We start from the raw sequence: 23,866 nt of genomic DNA, 5'->3' as shown, positions 1-23,866 counted from the left end.
TGGATCTTTCTGAGATGGAGAAGGGACAGTGAAATAATGCAGTCTCGCTTCTACTCCATGAGTCCAGTCTAGATGACTGGACTTACAAGAAAACATGATATGTCAGGTTTCACTTTTAATGCAAGACAATGCAGGTGAATAGGGTATAAAAAACTAAAATCACCATTTTCCCGGGTCATTATTAATGGATTAGTTTGCCCACAAAATTAAATCATGTTATTAATTATAAATCCCCCTCATTTATCTTTGGAACACAAATTAAGTTATTTTGGATGAAATCCAGGTGCTCATTCATTCTTTATAGACAGCAAAAGTCCTGAGACGTTTTGTCAAAACATACATTCAATGGTTTAATAGTCAGACGAGGCCTCAAGACATTTTTGTACACCATGAAAACCCATGTCTACCACGACAAGTCAGGGAACTTGTATCCTACGGCCAGTTTAGTGCATTTGCCATTAGAGTTAACGTTGCTAATTTTAAGCATTGTATTGCCGATAATAAACGCTAGATGTTTTGACTAGTTTTTTCTTTTGCTGCACACAAGTGTTCTTGGAGTTATGTACGATTGAACCCAGGTTCATATTGAAAATCAATCGCTATATACATTTCTGAAGATTACAAAATACTTCCTAGGAGGTAAGGTTTTTTGCAGCATTTGTTTTTGCTAATCCATCAGAGGCCGCTGTGTATGCTTTTTGGAATCTCAAATTTCTCTCATGAGTGTCATGCACTTGGATCTTCTCGAGATCTTCTCTTCTGGAGTCCAAGGTCGACTGATATGACTGGCTGACTGATGGACTGATCTACCGTAAACCCTAAACCCAACCAATAGTGTTTTCAAAAGCACAGATTGACCCGCCCACTTACTTCCCTAAACCCAACCAACAGTTTTAAAATGCAATCCAGAAAAAGAAAAGCCCTCACCTTTTTTTTAACCACATTTTCAGATCTTAACATATTCTTACTCAGTTTTTTATTTTGTTTTTTGGCTTTTGTTTTTGTCTTACCCGATATTTGGAACTGTTCTTCGCTGGACTCGAATCTTGTCGTCAACTCCTTTTTGTCTCTCAAGTCCACCGACATGTGAGCTGATTGAACAAACTGGTAACAGTGATCCATTCGGAAGTAATGTAAGTGGTCTGCTAGAAAGCACAAAAAGGAACAGCGTCATACCGCCCTATAGCATTCGTTTTAAAATCAACATACATAATTTGCGATATAGTTTTCAAAATGAGCCGGTGTTGGTATGATTATAGTTGAACCACTGAAGTCACGTGGAATGTTTTGACTGTTTTTGGTTCAATTTCTGGACTTTAAATGTCACTGTACTAGTGCTCTCTATGGGGGGTGTGAGAGCTCTCTGATTTGTTTTAAAATATCTTAATTTGACATAAGGAGTATTTGACATAGTAGTAATTTATAGCAGAATTTTCATTTTTAAGCAAACTAATACTTTAAATGTCCCAAAAGCAGCTTTAATGCAATAGATGAAACATTTTGCTTCCCTAAAAAAAACATACAGAATGTTTTGCACTTTTTATCAAGAACATGTTAAGGATTAGACAGGTTCCATGGATCTTCAATTTTAAAGTTTTTTATCAATACCAATAAAAAACCTTTATTGATTAATCAATCAGAGTACAATAAGTGAAGTTCTTTAGGAAATTCTGTTACTTTATTAAGATTAGGTATTAATAAATATGCATGAATTTTGCATTGCAAAGTGAGAAATTTGAAAGTTGAATAAAGCCTTGAAAATTCTTGATCTATTTTGTTGATGTTACAGTTACAGGTTTTTACCATTTTGGAGTTTTGGTGTTTTTTTTTTTTTTTTTTTTTTTTTTTAATCTTTCGACAAATGAGAAATTACTACATGCAGGGGAAAAAATGTTTTTATTGTATGACAAATTATGTATGCCTACTGTAAAAAGAGATGATTTAAAAGAGAAAATCTATTATTTAAAAGAGAAATCTACAGATGCAAACAGATGAAGTGTATTAAAAAGCTGTACACTTATTTACTTTATTGTTATTCATGGTAGAGTTTTGCGATTGATCGAAATTGAATCGAAATATTAAAATGAGGCTGCGATTTGAAATATAAATGATTAATTTCCCCTGCCCAGGGCAAATGCGTGACTGCTGCCTAAAGACAACATAAATAAAAGCAAAATGTAGAATTTAATTTAAAAAATATATAGTTAAAAAAAATTGACAAAAACTGAACAGGAAAAAAAAACTAAATAAAAAAAATATATAAACCATTTTGTTACTTATTTCCTTCTTTTCCACTGTCTTCATAAAAGAAAGAATTGACCATGTACATGTTTCAGGAAAATTTGTAGACATCATAACTTACTTATTTGCCATTGTTAAATTCCATAACATGCCAATTACAAGTGATATCAATTTCAAGTTCTTTGCATTTTTTAGTTAGTTCTTAGTTATTGCCTTGATAATAGAAATAAAGCTAGGCATCATGTATGACAGTTGCCAAAGTGAGATATAAGCTATATAGGAGGCATATCTTGTATGTACATATAGGGCTTATTTGTGGATATAAATAAGCAATACAGGAGACCCATATGACCTGTATATTCACATACAGTTTTAGTCGAAATTATTAGCTCTCTTTGATTTTTAAAAAAATATATTTTCCAATGATGTTTAACAGAGCAAGGAAATTTTCACTGTATGTCGAATAATATTTTTTCTTCATTAGTTTGATTTTAGCTAGAATAAAAGCAGTATTTAATTTTTTAAATACCATTTTTAGGTCAAAATTCATAGCCTCTTTAAGCTATATTTTATTTTCAATAGTCTACAGAACATGCCACTGTTATACAAAAACTTGCCAAATTACCCTAACCTGACTAGTTAACCTTATAAACCTAGTTAAGCATTTAAATGTCACTTTAAGCTAGATGTGTCTTGAAGAATATCTAGTCAAATATTATTTACTGTCATCATGGCAAAAATAAAATAGATCAGTTATCAGAAATGAGTTATTAAAACTATTATGTTTAGAAATGTGTTAAAAAAAATCTTCTTTCCCTTAAACAGAAATTTAGGGAAAAATAAATAGGGGGGGGCTAATAATTCTGACTTCAGCTGTATGCACTTCAATTTTGCATATATGCAACATTTATATATATATATATATATATATATATATATATATATATATATATATATATATATATATATATATATATATATATATATTTTTTTTTTTTTTTTTTTTTGTATAATAAGCTAAACAATCTCCCTAATTTGAGTTGAACTTGTTTACAGCACAGTAAGGTATGTGTTTACTGTTTGCTTTAGAGAAATTAGTTTAATTTATGAATATTTAAAATTTTTAAACACTCACTGCATTTAAGCTACAATACAGCTTATTAAGCTGATGTTGACTACAAAATTAAATCGCAAAATCAAATAAAAAATATTGCAATTCAATATTTTCCTTAAATTTCCTTTTTTTTTTTTTGATTACACACAATCATTTTTGTGGTGGAAAGTTTTCCTTTAAGAAAACCAAAAGGCAAAATAATTACCTTTATTTTTTAAAGTATGTGAACCATATGAGAATTTTGAAGTTAATAACATTTTATCATAATTACCAAGGCATAAAGAACTTTTATTGAAACAATAAAAAGATGTGGAAGGTAGATGTCATAAAATCAAAACAGTCATATAAAAGCCCTGTAATTCCTGCAGTGCCTTTAACATCATAACTAACAATTCATTTTCTTTTATTTTTTCATAGTATAGATTTTCCATTGCACATCACTTGAGTCATGCACAAACTCTATTTGCATATGCTAGTTTGCATCCATGATAGTCACAATGACGCCACTGTGATTCTCCCATATTCTTCACCGGTGGCATGTATGTGCCCGAGGGCAGGTTGTAGTGTGTTTGAAGCATGTCTTTAATCAATGAGAGTCCCAGCACTGAGGCCGTCAGCGGCGCTCTGGAGATCCTCAAGAGGAGTTCTGTCCCTCAGGCACCTTCAGCCCGCGTGATGCAGGACACACAGAGCAACTGGCCAACAAAGACACTGCTCAGGGCACTTTGTAAACACAACCAGGTGCACATCTATCAGAGAGACTGTGAAGGAAGATGTCTGCATATCGTTTGGTTTGGGTTTGCGACTGTGGGTTTCCTCTTAAACCGCACTTTCTTGACTTTTGGCCTAAGTTTATGTACTCTCAGGAAGATGTGGGTTTCCCTAACCAAATCTGAAACCAAATCGAGAGGGTTCTTGCGTCTCATTTGCGTTGATGTAAATTTGCAGCCTTTAGGTAAATCTGATTGTCTGCTTAAGCGATGCTAATTATCTGGACTGCTTTGATATTTGTGGAAATGTTGTTGTTGTTGTTTTACGCAAGAGGTTGTTTCGGGAGTTTGTCTAAACAATTATTTCTATTTGAATTCAACAACATGTAATTTATTTTATTTATTTCCATTGGACTCTTTGTTAGGTAGTTAGTTATTCATTAGGATAAACCCATTGAGATACCATCTCATTTTTAAGAGGGTCCCACAATTAATCACCATCACATAATAACACCAGAAGATAAAAACAAAAAATAAAATTACACAACATCCAAAAAACACAAAAATAGAAAAAAAAAAACATTAACAAAAGGGGAAGTAGTATACATACATGCATATACATAGTATAAAAATATATACAGATCAGTGAATCAAATCACCACATAAATAATAACATCTTCAGGGAAAACAAGTACAGTCCCAAGTAAAATATGACAGCAAAGTTTGTTTAAACATTTTAAATGATGCAATGGAACGGATGTTAGCAGGCAAATTATTTTAATCTATTTGACTCTTAAGCATAAAAGCAATCGATTTTTTTTTTTAAATGAGGAACAAAAAATAAGTCTGAACAGAATGTTTTAATAGTTTAAGGGAAAAAATACAAAATATTGTTGTTAATAATACGGATTCTGAAAATGAATACATTTAAATATAATTTGAAGCCAGTGAATGTGTGGTCTTGTGTGCAAGGATGGCGACTGCAGAAGATCATACAATATACAATGATGTGTAACGTTAGAAACACTAATAGCATGACCAGATTTCACCCAAAACTGAAAGAATACTTACTTTGCTCACCCTCAAGGTTTCACACTTATGATGTTTCTTTCTTCTGTTGAAAACAAAAGAAGACATTTTGAAGAAGGCTTAAAACCTGTAACCATTGAATTTCATATAAGGAAAAAAAAACAAATACTGTGGAAGACAATGGTCACAGTTTTCCAGCCATCTTGAAATGTTTTTATTCAAATTATTCAATGTTTACAACAAGAAAAGGTTTAGAACAGGTAAAGTTTAAGTAAATCATGAAAGAGTTGTCCGTTTTGGGTCGACTGTCACTTTAAACACTGTCATGATTCTACTAAGAGAATTAAAGGTTCAAGAAACCCTGGAGTACTTTTTTTATATTTTAACAGATTTGTGTGTTGAGCATTAGTTAAGACAATGTTAGCACCTGTCAGCTTTAATTGTGTGAAAAACTGGATAATTTTGAGCTTTTGTCAGCTAATTTCATCTTCCGGGTTTAAAATGATTTTTGGGACGGGATCAAAGTCGGTGACATAGCTCAAAACTGCAAGTGCAAAGATGACGCGTCGGTTTCTCATTATTATTCATAGCAAAGTTTTTTTATCCAATAAGAAGAGCCGGCTTCTTAATTATTCATGACTGCGTGTGCTTTCCGAAGGCAAGACACAGACTATTGCCAAGCTGTGAGACCCCATGTTGATGACTGGGTGATACCGTGTCCACGGACCCACGGCACACAGTATTTAGCAGTTCATAAAGGCTTGTATGTGTTTGTTTCCATGATCCACAGGGTTTGTTGCATGTTTTCCCCCTTGATGCTGTCAGGGGCGATACAGCAAAGCTGTTTGTGTGCAGCAAGCATTTTTGTCGGGAGAGCAGTAGGAGTATGCCGGACTTTGTCCTTTGTCAGTGGTGTTTGTTTACATTTAGACACATCGCCGTTCTGCTGTGTTCACCTAAATCCTCCAGATTACAAGCAGGGCTAATGGTTGAGCACGGCAAGAGACCTGCTGCACTGAGTCTGCATTTAGACCCGGGATTGAGGGAAAAGTCTTCATCTATAGTGTTGATATGAACACAATTATCTTTATAATTGTATGAACTGTGGTTGTGTGTTTGTGAAATTACAAATAACAAATGTAGCAGGGCATTAAATTACTGTTTATTTCTTTGCATTTTAGCTTTCTAAACTATAAAAGCATGCTTCTCCTCATGGTTTGTGTCTCATTTTACGAGTCCACACTCACAGATATTTGACTGAATAGAAAATGCGCTCTGGAAGACACCCTAACTCCTCTTATTCTGCCTATCAGGATAAAGAGAGATAGGGTCCGAGCGCAAAGTCTATCCCGGCTCCAGAACGCTCCCCCCTCAGATTTAAATAGGTATCTGGTTTAATAGTGTGAAGTTGAGGTGATGGAGGGACATTGAAGTCAAAAGAAAACGGAGGTATGACGTGTTTGACTATTTATAGGGGTTGCTCTTGAGCTGATTGGATAATAGAATGATTGTGTGTGGGATGAATTAGCTTCGTCAAAGACTGATCGTGCTCCTCCCGAAATTTGTTTATAAAACATCAACTTGTGAGCTAACTGACAACAGTTGTTCGCTTCCCTCTTTCTCCTCTGCTCTGCTGGCCACGCCCACTCCTGCCTCTGATCATGGAGCTCCACACCCATTAGGATGCAGTTTTTGAAAAAATTCTGAGGTAGACTTGAACCGAAAGTGGGGGGTGTCATGGCCCTTTAATGTAGCACAAATTCTGACCTAATGACTCTTAAGAGTGTACTTTTAGGTGTCAATCAACCACACACAGTTTCCAATTCAGTGTGAAGCCTAAAGTAGTGTAGCTTTAAAAGGCACAGTATAACATGTATTCAAAACAAATGTGTAGTTTAATGATGCCGTCACTGAGTGTGGAATCATGGGAGTTGTCATCCTCATTACATCCTAAAGGAATCCTGAACAAATCATGTTAGTAATCATAGATAAGCTAAAGTATTCAAAATTTTAATGGTAGTATGAAGTAAAGCTGAAAGCTGTCGAAGTAAAACAAGACAGAGGAAGTAATTGCTGATGAGAGACAAAAACAGCAGAGCTTTTATTATGCCACTGTTGACTGCTTTTAGTTCTTTTGGTCATGATTATGCGAAAGAAGCAGTACTGTTTTATCATACTAAATACAGGGTATGTTTTAATGCTGCTCGTTGCAGATAAAACACACAACATATCAAAGCATATATTATCTGTTTTCTCAATTTAATCAAACTGGATATTGAGGGTGTGTGACATCCTTAACAGTAACACAAGGCGTGGTCTGTCTCACTAGCTAAAATGTCTTATTTCTCTAGATTTATGTTCTTTGAAACATTTGTGATAATTATCATCAGAAAAATATAAAACTGTTGATTTTAATGAATAAATTTGACAAATTTTACCTTTTATATAAATTACATTTTATTTAAGTACTTTAGAAAAATCTATGGACATATGTTATGTTTTGCTTCTTTGATAATGTTATTATATTTGTAGCTAAAAGCAAAACTTAGATTGTGTTTATCAATTGAAAAGTTATTCAGCTAGAAATGATTTACCTGTAATGGTTAGGTCTCATTATGTCTCATTATTTGACAACGGCATTACATTTTCCCCTATAAATTTCTTAGAAGTACTAAACGAATAATTAATGGAACCATTAGAATGTTGTAATTATATTAACAATTCATTTAATTAATTTTTTTACGAGGCGAAGCAGTGGCGCAGTAGGTAGTGCTTTCGCCTCACAGCAAGAAGGTCGCTGGTTCGAGCCTCGGCTCAGTTGGCATTTCTCTGTGGAGTTTGCATGTTCTCCCTGCGTTCGCTTGGGTTTCCTCCGGGTGCTCCGTTTTCACCCACAGTCCAAAGAAATGCGGTACAGGTGAATTGGATAGGTTAAATTGTCCGTAGTGTATGTGTGTGTGTGTGTGTGTGTGTGTGGATGCTTTCCAGAGATGGGTTGCGGCTTGAAGGGCATCCGCTGCGTAAAAACTTGCTGGATAAGTATACAGTTCATTCCGCTGTGGCGACCCCGGATTAATAAAGGGACTAAGAAAATGAAAATGAATGAATGAATGAAAATTTGTTACGAACCCCATGTCTGCTACAGTACTCATGCAAACCTCACTTCACACTAGGTATGGTAAAATCCATTATTTGCATCAATCTGAATAAATTTGGTTTGATTATATATTCACAAAGTTGTTTATGTGAACTCTAAACTTTGTAATTGGATTCACAAATTAATTAGAATTTGCTGTGAATTGCATGTATTACTAAACATAAGCGTATGCATAATAAACAGTAACAGCTTTCAGAACTAGAGAATTCCACAAAGATGTCACTGGAAAATGTTAATAATTTACATTTTTCAGAATTTTCTGCTAATTTGTATAAATTTTTATTCTCATCTGAACTAATTTGTACAATCGCAAAGTCAAACAGCTCAGAGTAATTTAGCTGCTTAGATTCTGTAGATTTAAAAAAAAAATGTTTTCTTAGATTTTTTGTCTTGTTTCTAGTCTGAATATCTAAGAGTTCTTAAGTCAATTAACATTTTCTTGACAGGCAAAAGTTTTGTCTTGTTTTAAGAAATAATATGGCAAAATGAAGTGAGCTTTTCCTTAAAACAAGCAATATAATTTACTAATGAGGTTGGCAAAATTATATTGAAAAATATTTTGTCAAATATTATTGACTGTCAACATGGCAAAGATAAAATAAATCAGTTATTAGAGATAAGTTATGTTTTGAATTGTGTCGAAAAAATCTGCTCTGCTCGGCTAATAATTCAGGGGGGCAAATTAAATTATTCTGACTTCAACTGTATGTATATATATATATATATATATATATATATATATATATATATATATATATATATATATATATATATATATATATTGTTAGTTTATATACATACACAGTTAGTTGGCATTTCTGTGAGGAGTTTGCATGTTCTCCCCGTTTTCGCGTGGGTTTCCCTCACAAGTCCAAAGACAGGTGCTGTAGGTGAATTGGATAAGCTAAATTGGCTGTAGTGTGTGTGTGTGATTGAGTGTGCATGGGTGTTCCCCAGTGATGGGTCGCAGCTGGAGGGGCATCCGCTGCGTAAAACATATGCTGGATAAGTTGGCGGTTCATTCCTCTGTGGCAACCCCAGATTAATAAAGGGACTAAGCCAAAGAGAAAATGAATGAATGAAAATATCATATATGCAAATATTAAAATATTCAGTCTCCTCTTTCATCAGTACATAAGACAAAAGACCAAACAATAGACACATCTGTAATATGTAAAACATATGTAAACACATGCTTTGTGGCACTGCGTATGTGAATAATGTATGTTGAATCTGATAGAGAAGACAGTCGGATTCAGACATTTGCATACTTTTTGCCTAGATGTACAGGTCAACACCACCTATTCCAATCCTATAGCAAAATGTCTTCTGGATTGATGTGCTTACATGAAAGCTTATGAATCTGACTGAGTAGCACTGTAAACCCTAATAAGTTGAGACTATCCAAATCATTTGAGGAAAGTGATTCTCTCAGTTCGTATGAGTAATGGGAAATCGAGAACTCAATTAATTGAGTTGATCAAATGTGATCTCTTCATTGAATTAAAATAGCTACTAGACTAAACTTCCAAAAATTTAAGCTTTTATATTCTTTACTTACTCCCGGGGCCGTTTATATCAAAGTTGATATTTAGCCGCATCATGTCGGTGTTTCATAACATCAAATTTTTTAGCCCGACGCTTAACCCCCAACCTGGAGGATGACGACATACACACATACACTAGGGACAATTTAGCTTACCAAATTCACTTATAGCTCATGTCTTTGGACTTGTGGGAGAAAACAGAGCACCTGGAGGAAACCCACATCAACATAGGGAGAACATGTAAACTCCACACAGAAATGTCAATTGACCCAGCCCAGGCTCGAAGCAGTGACCTTCTTGTAAGGCGACAGTGCTACTCGCTGTGCCACTGTGCCGCCCCTGTGTGCATATCAATTAGGAAAAATGTATAAACAGCAAGCATTTAAATATCTACTTACTAATTTAACTCAGATGGGTTCAGGTAGTGCCTCTGTCCTGCTGCTTCTTCAGCAAAAATCAGCATCACAAGCAAAATGACCACCTTGTGTCATATTGCATAATCAGCGCGGTTGTCAAGGCAGAATTTTAAGCGCAACCAATCACTGACATTGTGAATCGTTTGAATCATTTTTTTGCTGTCTAATGAGTAAGGTAAACACACCTGTTTAAGTTTTGATGCCAAAAACTTGTTATTTTAAGTAATCTTTAGTAATGACAACAGCAGCATTTACAGTGTATGTTAATACTGTAAATTCAGACATACTTCTGTCTTTCTGTTTGCATAGTATAGAACAGTGGTAGGGAACCCAAGGCTCTTGAGCCAAATGTGGCTCTTTGACCAAAATATGTGGCTCTCCAGCTGCCTTCCTTCAATATTATTTTACTGTTTAAAAAACTATAACCATCATCAAAAATCAGTTTACTATCGAAAATACAATTACAATCCCCTTTTAAATAGTAATTTTATACAGCACATTGAATAAGAACTCAGTTAACAATAAAAGGACGTTTTGACCAATGTGCGTTTTTGCAATGTGGATAAACTTGAATTGTGACACTAATAAAAGGCAAACAACCTACGTTTCTATGGTAACTTATATTCAAACAACATTCATAAGTGGCGATGATGAAAATAAATATACTCTAAATTGTTCTTTCTTTAAGGCGGGGCAGTGGTGCAGTAGGTAGTGCTGTCACCTCACAGCAAGAAGGTCGCTGGGTCGAGCCTCGGCTCAGTTGGCGTTTCTGTGTGGAGTTTGCATGTTCTCCCTGCGTTCGTGTGGGTTTCCTCTGAGTGCTTCGTTTTCCCCCACAGTCCAAAGATATGCGGTACAGGTGAATTGGGTAGGCTAAATTGTCTGTTGTGTATGAGTGTGTGAATGTGTATGTGGATCTCTCTCAAAGATGGGTTGAGGCTGGAAGGGCATCTGCTGTCTAAAAACTTGCTTGATGAGTTGGTGGTTCATTCCGCTGTGGCGACCCTGGATTAATAAAGGGACTAAGCTGACAAGAAAATGAATGAATGAATGTTATTTGTTCATTCATGGACTTGCTCAACACTTGATGCTTCATATTTGTTTATTTTTGAGTTGTGCATGGACATAAATTAAGGTTTTGTTAAAACCTGTATTATTTATAGTAATATTATATTAATAATAATATAGTATTAGTAGTAATACTATAATAATTTTTAGTAATTTATACTAATACAGTGGCAAATGCATTTTTAAAGAGGCAGTTTGAGTCAGAATTAAAGCCCCCAGTGTTTTTTTTTCTTTTCTTTTTTAAATATTTGCCAGATGATGTTTAACAGAACAAGAAAATTTTCACAGTATGTCTGATAATATTTCTTTCTTCTGGGGAAAGTCTTATTTGTTTTATTTCAGCTAGAATAAAAGCAGTTTTTATTTTTTTACACCATTTTAAAGTCAATATTTTTAGCCCCTTTAAGCTATTTTCCCCAATAGTCTATACAGAACAAACCATTGTTATACAATAACTTGCCTAATTACCCTAACCTGCCTAGTTAACCAAATAACCTAGTTTATCATCGTCATCATGGCAAATATAAAATAAATCAGTTATTAGAAATGAGTTATTAAAACTATTATGTTTAGAAATGTGCTGGAAAAATCTGCTCTTCGTTAAATAGTTATATAAATTACTATTACTATTAAGTAATATAATATATAAAAATAAACAGGGCGGCTAATAAATCTGACTTCAACTGTATATACATCCAAATGGCTCTTTAAATAATTTTTTTTTTTAAAAAAACAGAATTGGGTCTTTGCTGAAAAAAGTTTCCCGACCCCTGGTATAGAAAAATGCAATTTCAGATGCAGCCAACCTGAATCATCAGATTTTCACCCAATTTAGCACTTCAAGTGCTTATAACAGTTTTGATACGCCTGATTTAAAATATCCTTTGCATCTGTTGCATAACATCTTGTATGATCCTGAACCACAAAACTAGTCAAGTTGCACAGGTATATTTTTTGGCAAAGGCCAGAAATACTATGTATAATTTAAAATGGTCCATTTTTCTTTTATGGTATAAATCATTGTAACTTGTTATATCAAAACACAATCATTAATTAGCAATGTGCATTACTAGACCTTGATTTAAACTAATTTAAAGGTGATTTTCTTAGTATTTAGATGTTTTTGAACCCTCAGATTCCAGATATTTGAGTAGTCCTATCACAACAACATTGTAAAAAATGCTGGTTGCCTTACATTTTCAAGCTGAATCAAATTAACCCCATAAGTCTGTTGAACTTCATTCATTTTCAGCTTAGTCCCTTTATTAATCCAGGTTCGCCACAGCGGATTGCCAACTTATCCAGCATATGTTTTACGCAGCAGATGCCCTTCCAGCTGCAATCCATCATTGGGAAGCATCCATACACACTCATTCACACTCATACACTAAGGAAAATTTAGCTTACCCAATTCGCCTATAGCACATGTCTTTGGACTTATGAGGGAAACCGGAACACCCGGTGGAAACCCATGCAAACAAGGAGGGGAACATGCAAACTCCACACAGAAATGCCAACTGACCCAGTCTGGGCTTAAACCAGCGACCTTCTTGCTGTGAGGCGATTGAGCTACCCACTGCGTCACCGTGCTGCCCTCTATTATACTTTTCTTTTTTTAAACTGACTTAAAACCGCTTGTGTAACTTATAAAATTAAGTTAGAACATGATTAACTTAGTTTAGTAAGTTACGATGACCTAACAACATATGCTGTCAGGACTAATTGATCATAAAATTTCTTACAGTGAAACCATACATCGATTGAAAGCTTATATCTTTAACTTTAGGTGCGGTATAAATCTCAATTTAAAAAAAAATGACGCTTATGACTGGTTTTGTTGTCCAGAGGCACTTTATGAGAGAGGTTAATCATTTAAGATGAATATTTGGAGGTTGAAAGTATAAGCAATGGCAAAGTATAATCCAAGCATGAGTAGTGATATCGGCCTTACAAATAACTAACAATTTGCATATGTGGTGTGAGTCCGATGCGTCGTGGATCACCTTCATAGCATATCTGAAGGTAATGGCCCGCTGGGTGTTTGAGAGGCAGGTAGTGCTCTTATCATAACCTCTGGCCTGCGCTCCAGCATGCCAGCTCAGCTTACAGGAAGCAGTGAGGTGGGGGGTCGACAGGGAACCAGAGGCCAAGGGGCTTGTTTAGAAACTGACAGCGCGAAATGAGCCGCACAGACCCCAGCGCAGTCCAACCTATTAGCCAGATTGCACTTGCGTAGTCCACAATGGATAGATTTCCGAATTCTTGCGGCGGAGCTGGTCTCGTTTCTCCGTAGGTGTCTGATATTGATTTGCTTGTTACGGTCAGCCTGGCGTTTCTGCATTCGGTTTATACATTCAGCTGGATAGAAGCTGAAGAGTGAAGGAGGGAAGCCGGCCAGACTGTAAGAATGATTGTTGTGGTCAGGAACGCAGATGTGTGCGCTCACAGAGTCACAGCCATAACACTCATACACACGCACGCAAACCATTTATAAACAAACAATCACATATGCAGCTCAGGGCGTATGCTTTTATGTCGCTTATGATCAAAGCAATTATGACAGTTTAGATGAAGTGCCACATATTTAAGACGATTCGGAGATGTATACAGTTACAATTAGAAAATCGTCAGAATACAATAAATCCTCGCGCATAAACAACTCTTCGGTTTTAATGCAACACATGCAGAGAGTAGAAGGCACATTTCAATGGGGATCCATGCCGTAAAGCCTTTTGACAGCATGTCCACATTCATCTCCGGTCATATGTGGTCTTTCTCAGCTCAAGCCGGCCTCTGGAGATGCTATAAATATGTCCTGAAGCTGTTGAAATCGGGTTCATATTTATTTGGCTGGATTTAGAAGACATAAATTTTACATTTCCCTTAAGCAGCCAATAAACCAAGATGACTGAAGATCTTAAGATAAAGCATTAGATGTATTTAATGTTCCTGAGGAGCACATGAGATGCTACTTTTTATTTTATTGACTGAAGATTTATATCATTTAAGAGTATTTAAGTCCAAAGGTGAGCTGTAAGTGGCAACTTACTGCTTGAGAAATGCTTAGCAGAAGATTCTGACACATAAAACTTTACACTGACCTTTCTTTAACATCATGAGAGTCATCACTAAATGATCCAATATGTAAAGAATAGCTATAGAGTGATCTGACATTAGATTACGTCTCACAAGTACTTCCATAAAGCAGGCTTAATGGGTTAGTTTCACCTCAAATGAAATATCTGTCATCATCTACCCTCATGTCATTCCCAGCCAGTACAGCTTGCTTTCTTGCGTTAAACACCAAATAAGATAAACTGAAAGTGAGAGCGGGGAGAGTCAAAGTCACCATTAATTTTAACAGAATGAAAAAGATAAGATTTTGTATTTTTATTATTTGTCTAAATCGTTTTTACATTATCTTTGCTATCATTTACTGATCTCATGAGGTTAATCTTTTAAAATATACACAGTTGAATAAATCTTCTCTTTAGTAAGTATCAAGTAGGTATTCTTTTGGTTCAGTTAGTCAATTTGGTTGTGTATTTTGTTTTTAGACTATGTCATACCCAAACATTTTCAAATGAAAGGCTAAAAAAACAAAGAGCTGTGGGCCAAAGATATTTATACCAAACTACATCACATTAAAGTTCATTCATTCACTTTCTTTTCAGCTTAGTCCCTTTATTAATCGGAGTTCACAGTGGTCAGCGGAATGAAGTGCCAACTTTTCCAGAATTTGTTTTACGCAGCTGATAACCTTCCTGACACAACCCATCACTGGGAAACATCTATACACACTCCTTCACACACACACACTAGGGACAATTTAGGTTACCCAATTCACTTACTGTATACCACATGTTTTAAACTTGTGGGGGAAACCGGAACCCACCCAAACACAGAGAGAACATGCAAACTCCACACAGAAATGCCAACTGACCCAGCCGAGGCTCGAACCATTGACCTTCTTGCTGTGAGGCAATCGTGCTACCCACTGCACCACAGTGACGCCCTACGATAAAGTTGCCACTGGTGAAAATGTTACTTTAAATTGTATTATTTAATGCAGTATAACTTTTTAAAATGAAACAAAAACTAACAATCACATTTATAACACAGTGGAGTTCAATGCTGAATACACAGGTCAAGCAGAATCTGCCTTTGACTTGATTTGCTCACCAAATTCTCTGCATTGTTAAATGGTACATTTAAACATCTGATTATTTTACACCATTTATATTTAAAAAAACATTTTTTTTTTCAAAACATGTATATATATACACCCCCTGCCTAATTATCCTAACCTGCCTAATTAACCTAGTTAAGTCTTTAAATGTCAATTTAAGCTGTATAAAAGTGTCTTGAAACATATCTAGTCAAATATTATGTACTGCAATCAGTTATTAGAAATGAAATATATATATATATATATATATATATATATATATATATATATATATATATATATATATATATATATATATATATATATATATTAGGATAATGTTATCTGAAAACTTCTGCTGCAGTATATGTGTCGTATATACAGATTATTGAAAGTTTAAAGCAATGTGTTTGCTACTTTTGTACTATTTGTTGTAAGTAAAAAAATTGTTCATTGAGACTCCTTTTCAATCTCCTTTTCTTTTTCTTTGATTTGTTCAAAACAATGAACACATTGTCTCATTGACTGCATGATTTATTGTGACTGCTATAATTTTAACTCACCAATTTATTTTTTAAAGCAAATTAAACTAAAAAGTAACTTGCATCACATTTTCAAAAAAAACTCAAATATTATTACTTTTTTTAAAGTAATGCGTTACTTTACTCGTTACTGTCATCGCGTGTTACTTGTAATGCGTTATTCAATTCAGTTCATCTTTATGTATATAGAGCTTTTACAATGTGGATGATGCCAAAGCAGCTTAGCATAGAAGTTCTAGTAAATTGAAACTATGTCTGTTAACTCCTACACTGTTTGTGACACACACAAATCTTGCAAAAACTGTACAATAGTTACTCAAAACAGTTTGCAGTTTAAAAACTGGCTTTCAAACGAACCCTTCAGGCATTTCACACCACCAGAAACATGTTGTGTCTAACAACACCCTGTAACCATGTTAAAATTAAAGCACATCCTCTTGCGGCTAACTGCTTTATTGCCAGTTAATTCTCGTAAAGTGGGCTTAAGTGTGCCATCAGTTCAGTTCTTCCTGAAGCGGATCTCTCAGAGCTGAGCGCAAGAAAGGAATCCAGTCAACTCTGTAAAACAGGAACAATATAACACTATGGCAAAACATAAGCAGAGCACATCCCTTTTCCCCTAGCAAATAATTGGCCTGTCCTCATCAATCATTTTTGGGATGCTGTGTTTGACGGAGTCCTGCTGTTTGAACGGTGTTAACTGAGACACTCTGCCCTGTTCCTGACCCTGATATAAATCAGAGCCCCTAGCACAGGTTACACAGTCACACACTGCAATGAGTCAATAAACATCTGCATCGCTCAGAGCTCTTATCAACCTCTCTGTATCTCTCTGTGGCTTGCAGCACGGAGCTCCTTCTGCTCGTTGCAATCTAACCACGTCAAGAATGCTTTTGACAGCGTTTGCTTCAAGGCTGTTTATTTGACGGACAACTGCTCTTTTAACATTGTAGCTTTGTCCGCAGGCAAGTCAGCACCGGCCATGCTCAGAGATCACACCGGTCTCATTCTATAACAACAATGAGCATGGTTTCTAAAGGCATTGTGACCGTGATGAATGGGACAGCTTTGATTGTACGTTTGTATGCGTGTGTATGTGTCACCCGCATGTTGCTCTCTCCAGTTTACATTACCTACCTTGGTATGAACATGCATAACCATAGGTCGCTGTATAATAAAGCCATTCCTTGTTCTCTAATGCAGGTGGGAGTTTGGTGGTGGCCGAGTAGTCGGATCGGAGCAATGCCTTCCATGCCATCCGTCACCAGTGAGCCATGTCAAAGGAGACGCTGGCAGGTGTGTACTGTGTAAAGGGGCGATATCTTTGCTCGGACATCTACTGACTCAAGTAACCAGGAGATGCTCTAATTACTCTGTAAACCGTCCTTTCGTTTACCATCCACCTTTGCTTTGTTTGCTCAGGTGCTTGTATGGGTTCTGATGTCTCTGCTGCCCCTAGTGGCAGGGGGCAGGTCGCGTTTTCGGGTAGAATCAGAAGCTGCGGTGGGATTTGGTGCTGCAGGAGTTGATGATCCACCCTTGGAGGCTTTTCCAGATGTTGAAGAAGAGCTCGAGGAGGGCAGTGACTCCCCGTGGCATGGTCTCTTTGGTGAGTTAAATGTCTGGGAATGATTTCTACAGCAAATAAATCGACAATGAATTATTCAAATCTGAGCAGGGGATAAGCATCTCTTCTTTTTGTCTATTTCCACAGAGCCATCTGTTCTTATTGAAGATGACCAGCAGCCAGCGCGATGGGAACGTTCTCCTCGCTCACCGGATACCTCTGACATACAGACCAAAGGTGCACGCAAGAAAAAGAAGAAAAAAGAGAAGGAGGAAAGGAAGAGGAAAGATAAAAGTAGCAGAGGAAGGCACAGCAGTCGGGACTGCCGTGTCGAGAAACGTGAGATGCGTGTACGGGACCTTGATATGGGTTTCGAATCGGACGAGATCATCCTCTTTAAGTTCTGTGTGGGCTCCTGCCAGAGGTCTCGGGGGAACTATGACTTGGCTCTACGTGCTTTGCTGGCCAACGGTAGTCTGCCCAAGCGCACCGCCAGGAAGGTAAGCGCGCACCCTTGCTGCCGCCCCACAGGCTATGAACCGGTCTCCTTTATGGATGCTACCACAACCTGGAGGACCATCAAGTCACTCTCCGCATCAGACTGTGAATGCGTGGGATGAGGTGTGCTGAAAGAGTGGAGGGGGAGCGTGACCTGAAGAAATGGTGCAACGGTCAAAGAGAGGAAAGGAGGAACCAGGAAGCCTCCTGGGCCATGGCTGCAGAATAAGGTCGGGCTGGGTTGGCCGTGGTGTTATGCTGTGAGGGATTTTGGTTTTGGCTGTGAGTGATTCACAACAGTCGGCACATACAAACTTTCATCACACCAAACCTCGACAGAAAAGTTTGAATGGAGTCAGAATACGATTTGACCAAGTCAGATGACGAAAGACTCAATGTGAAGAGTTTGAGGATGGAAGAACAGCAACACTGGATGGTCCATCTGAATAGCTCTATAAACAAAAACTACATGTTATAACTCGACACGCATTTGCTCACCAGGAGTTTCATCAGACTTGGATAAAGCATGAAATCCTTTTTCATTTGTCAGCCATTTGTTGATCCTGGATGTCAGTGCCCATTTTCCTGGCCTTCGATCTGGCATGTTATTTGTTTCAGCCAGACTAGCAACATTCGGATCGTTCATTATTAACAGCACATTATTGCTGCAATTACAATGTAATTGCACAAACATATGTGGAGTATTATTAAAAGTTTAGCCCACAGAAAACACAAAGGCCAGTTAGTATTACCTTTCAGCTAGAAGGTTGAATTTAGTTGCAGTAGGATTTTCATTTCTCAGGATTTTTACAGGACTGATATATGAACTATTTTCTATCTTACATTTTTAAACCTTTTTAATATCATTAAGTAAAGGGTTTTAAAAGGGTTAATGTTCCACGAGGCCAGTTTTTATACAGAAAGGAGAATATGAAGTGAATTTAAATAACCACTGGGACTGTCTAGTCTAGTTGAAAGTGCAGTAGTCCCATCCCGCCCAACCCCCCAGGGTATTTAAGCTGGTACATCAAATATTAATAGATAAACTACAAATAATTTCTCACTGGTCTAAAGACTGCATAAAAGGTGCATAAAGTAAAAGTCAGTTCTTTGTTCATAGATTATGTTTCCAATAAAATAATGATTCTGCCATAGTTATGGCCTTACAGCAGGAGTGTCCTTGAGGGCCAGTGTTCTGCAGAGTTTAGTTCCAACTTCCTTTAACATTCCTGCCTGGTAGTTTCTAGTACACCTAGTCTGTTTCTCAATTTCGCAGAGAAAGTACTTGCGTTCTTGTGAAGACTGGTTTTGCCAGGTCACCTCGAAAGAACGAACTCGGGAGATCCATTAGAATCTGAGAAATGAAATGCTGCGTTCTTCCTGATGGTCACGTGACCTTCACACATGTTTAACTAAAAATTATTTAAACATCACAGCATTCATACACTGATTTATTGCTTTTCCTCTTTTCACGATATACACTATGCATAAGGACCTTACAAATATACATTGCACAATACAAATAAAACAGATTTTAATACAAATTTCAGCAAATAAACTCTCTTAATGTGTTTATTCCATTATTAAGATTTTCATTGGAATGTTTCCTTTTCATTGTCATTTAGGGAAACTCCTGAGGCAAATAAGTGATATCTCTGGACCTTAATAACCAATCTACATAAAATGCTGCACTTCCCATCTCCAGTCGTAACGGCTTTTGGGACTTCTAGAGGGAGTTCGCTACTCAAATCTACATCGACACATCCTTGATACCAAGAACACATTCGGGAACTTTCACGCGTCCTCTGTTCTTGAGTTTTGGAACTGAACTTTGGCAGTTGATGATGACGTTACACGAGAACATGAGGACGCAAGATTGCTGAAGAATGCATATTGAGAAACAGCAATTGAAAAAGCTTAATTAGGTGGTTCAGGTGTATTTAATTGGGGTTGGAACTAACATCCAGTAGGGGTGTCCAAACTCAGTCCTGGAGGGCCAGTGTCCTGCAGAGTTTAGCACCAACTTCCTTTTAGTTTTTAGTACACTTAGAAAGAACTTGATTAGCTGGTTCAGGTGTGTTAAACTGGGGTTGGAACTAAAATATGCACTACACCGCCCCTCCAGATATGAGTTTGGACACCCCTGCCTCACAAGGTTTCCCCCATCTACACCAACAACAACAACAATAGCATAATGTGATGTTTACCAGATTGTGCTCATTAATGTTCTCTTTTATCAACACAGATGATGACCACAATGCATTTGCCATTGTTTATCTTATTGTTACCAAATGGATGCCATGCATTCTGTATCATTTACTGTACACCTAACAGATATCATATTTATTTTTGCATTTAAATTATTTATTTATTACTATGTCTACACAAGTGTCTTGTGATTATATTTATTGTTTATACCTTGGCCTGTGCTCTGCAATCTGTCATCTCACGATGAACTATTGTGAATAACAACAAGGTTTTGAGTAAAGGTCAGTAATTGTGGTGAAAAATTAGCTAGTTAACCCAATGATTTCATTGAGTTGGAAAGGCCTTTTGGAAAACTTAGTCAGCACGTGACAAGGAATTTCTTCGGGTGCTTTTGTTTATTATTTCTCCAAGGGTTATAAAACTCTGAGAGCTCTTACTGGGAAGTTTCATGTTCAATTTATGAAAAGGAAATTAAAATAGTTTTCTTCCAAAACACCAGGAATGAGGGGGAGATGGATTGCTTTGACTAGTCCATCTGTCAGCCCAATTTGCTGACCTTAGGAACCTTGATGTTGTATTCTGTTTCTATATTAAAAGCTGCTCCATGAGGACATTTAAAAATATTGCCGATAACAATAAATTGCTTTGCTTCAGTATTTTACATGTTTTATTTATCATCTGTTTTTTTTTGGCAAAGTTACTCTTTATTTTTGTACTTTGTATTTTCTGTATAGGAATAAAGCTCTTTATATATAAACATTGTGAATAATTATTGACTGCGTGCAACAAGAAACACAAAATGTCAAATCTGTCTGCAAGTTTGCTTTACTATGCCGTCTTTGTTTAGAAAAAAAACATATTAATGAAAACGATAGCTCTGTGCTTTATGTTCATCTGCACCACAGCGCTTTTCCCTCCATTGACCTCATGTCTCAGTTCAGCTAATGGCAATCATCAGGTAGTCAGGTAGACTGCTTGGAGACATGTATGTACATTATAGCACCATTAGGCCCTAGGTGAACCTCTCATCTGCTAAAGTGCAAAGAACGTTTCCATCTGTTGTCGAGCTGCTAATGAGCGCACCCCTCACAGACCAGCTTGGCTCTGGCTCAGGGGCCTCGATCTGTGCGGTGAGTCTGCACCTCTCACACCGTGGGTGAACTTAATTAACAGGAGATTGGAACCTCTTCTGAAATGTTAACGGATAACTGCACTGCTTGGTCCAGATGGCGGCAACAGTGTGGTCACAATGGGTTAGAACTCATCTTTGACCCTCATATAAGGAATCATTGATGATGGGCTGCTGAATTATTATGAAACAATATAAAATTATTTATGGAAGTCATAATATATTTATACAACTTTTTATATTTTGCATAGAGTACAGCTTGGTGTTGACAATGAAAAGGGGGCGCAAATTACAGGTCCAAAAATGTTACAAAGAAGTAACCCACACATCATAACTAAGAGTCTTGTGTGAAAACAGATTAGCAATGTGGCTTTTGTTTGATGCTCTTTGGGAGTGCAGGGAGGTAATAGTCAAAATCCATCCTCAAAGTGATTTTAGATCGACCAAAACAACATTTCAGATATTTTAGATATAATGTGACCTGTGCTGATAATGTGACCTGTGCTGGAATGCTGCTGCTGCTGATGATAATGCTGGAGTTTATTCAGTAAATGTGTTTCATTTACGCTAAATTCCAAAATGAGCACAAAAATAGGTGAATGGAAACACATTTGTATAATTTACAGGTGTACACATGAAAAAAGGCATAGGCTATACCATGTTAAATAAATAGTTAGGCCTAATTGTCAACATTATCATATGTATTACTATAGATATTTAAAAACTGCTATCAAACAAATGAAAATGAAAGGAGATCTGTTTGATCACACAACAACACTTAAAATAGACATGTTGAGTCCAAGATCTTCATTTGCGTAATAATGAAGGAATGGGACTGGTTGGGCAATTTTCATTTCTTTCATTTTTTTTTTCAGCTTAGTCCCTTTATTAATCTGGGGTCACCACAACAGAAAGAACCACCAACTTATCCAGCATTTGTTTTACGCAGCAGATGCCCTTCCAGCTGCAACCCATTTCTGGGAAACATCCATACTTCACACTCATACACTACAGACAATTTAGCCTACCCAATTCACCTGTACCACATGTCTTTGGATTGTGGGGGAAACCAGAGCACCCGGAGGAAACCCATGCGAACGCAGGGAGAACATGCAAACTCAACAGAGAAACGCCAACTGACCCAGCCAAGGCTGGAACCAGCAACCTTCTTGCTGTGAGGCGACAGCACTACCTACTGCGCCACTGCATCACCTGTTTGGCCAATATTCTTCGATTTTACTGAGGTAAGAAACAAGGAAAAGTTGATTTTATATTCACACATTCAGATTTTCTCCTTAATAATATAATTTAAGTATTTATTTATTTTTTGCAAATTTTCATTTAAATTCTCATAAAATCATATTAGCAACAAATGACTATCAAAGTACAACATTGTTTATAATAAAAAAAAATGTGCTAATGTTGATTCTAGGAGACTTACATGCGATTTCACAACGAATAATCAAAGTAGCAGGGTAAACAATATAGGGAGCATGTCACTGAACGAATGTGCGAATATAAAACCAAATTTACCTCAATGAGGTAGGATGACCGTATAATGTAAGTAAGCGTCAAGATGACACAATACAGGTTCATATTCACGCAGGTGCTCATATTCCAACTGTGTGCAAAATATAATCATTTATCAGTGAGCACTTGATTGGGAATTGTTCTGATCGACTTCAACTTAACTGACTCGGTTTCTCGATCACCGGTCACCGCTGAATGGAGTTGAAAGAAGATGGTTGGTGTGGTGTACACGTTTAATGCTGGCATTGTTATTTTTGTCACGGTTTTGTCAAGTTTATGGAGCTGTTTTCAGCATTTTTGCAGATGAACAGCAATAAGAAAGAAAGAATATTTGTGACAGGAGCTATGATTCGACAGATTTGTTGTATATAACAACTATAGCCTATCTTGAGTTGTTTTTCTAACCGTTTAGAAGATGAAATATGTATTTAATCGTTTACTCGAAGCGTTCTTTTTAAAAACTGTGCTGACATCTGCTGGTCAATATAAGACATGACAGTCAACAGAGATGTGGGGGAGAGTGGGGACAGTTGCAACACTCTTTTTCTTCAGTTCCTCAGAGAACATTTTTTTTAAACCCGAAATTTAATATAATAAACCCACATCTATTGGACACCTACCCAATTGATTAATTGATTAATATGTGTACATGTGATAAAATATGCAGAATTTCAACTTAAAGTCAAACGTTGCAAACATTAGATCTGGATTTTTTTAAAATTCATTTTTCTGTAAACAGACTAAGTATAAATTGGTTAAATATGTTAAAGTGACCATATAAATACAGACTATTAAAAGAACAACCAATAGCCAATTATCAGGCCTAAAAAAAACTGAACAAAAGTATTTTGTACTGAAAATCTAGACTGAACCTTTACTAAGATACGCCTATGAATTTTGAAATTAATTAATTAATAAAATAGTTCATTTTTTCAAATTAAA

The 23,866-nt window shown here is 36.4% G+C and overlaps 1 protein-coding gene across 2 annotated transcripts in view; it reads left to right on the top strand.

The window, feature by feature from the left end:
- Positions 1-21,022, top strand: part of artnb (artemin b) — a 38,805-nt gene extending 17,783 nt beyond the window's left edge. The window contains exons 2-5 of one of the 2 annotated variants that reach the window (XM_087240643.1): positions 17,196-17,288; positions 17,415-17,601; positions 17,707-18,059; positions 19,683-21,022. In XM_087240643.1, coding sequence (XP_087096769.1) covers positions 17,196-17,288; positions 17,415-17,601; positions 17,707-18,059; positions 19,683-19,694 — 645 coding nt within the window. In that variant the 3' untranslated portion in view covers positions 19,695-21,022. Of the gene's footprint in view, positions 1-17,195; positions 17,289-17,414; positions 17,602-17,706; positions 18,594-19,682 lie in introns of those variants that run through there. The other variant, XM_087240642.1, reaches the window with a different exon arrangement.
- The last annotated feature ends 2,844 nt before the right edge of the window (positions 21,023-23,866 follow it).

This window comes from Danio rerio, chromosome 2 (genome assembly GCF_052040795.2).
Source record: "Danio rerio strain M-AB ecotype USA chromosome 2, GRCz13ab, whole genome shotgun sequence".
Classification (NCBI taxonomy): domain Eukaryota; kingdom Metazoa; phylum Chordata; class Actinopteri; order Cypriniformes; family Danionidae; genus Danio; species Danio rerio.
This window is presented reverse-complemented; position numbering and strand designations above follow the sequence as displayed.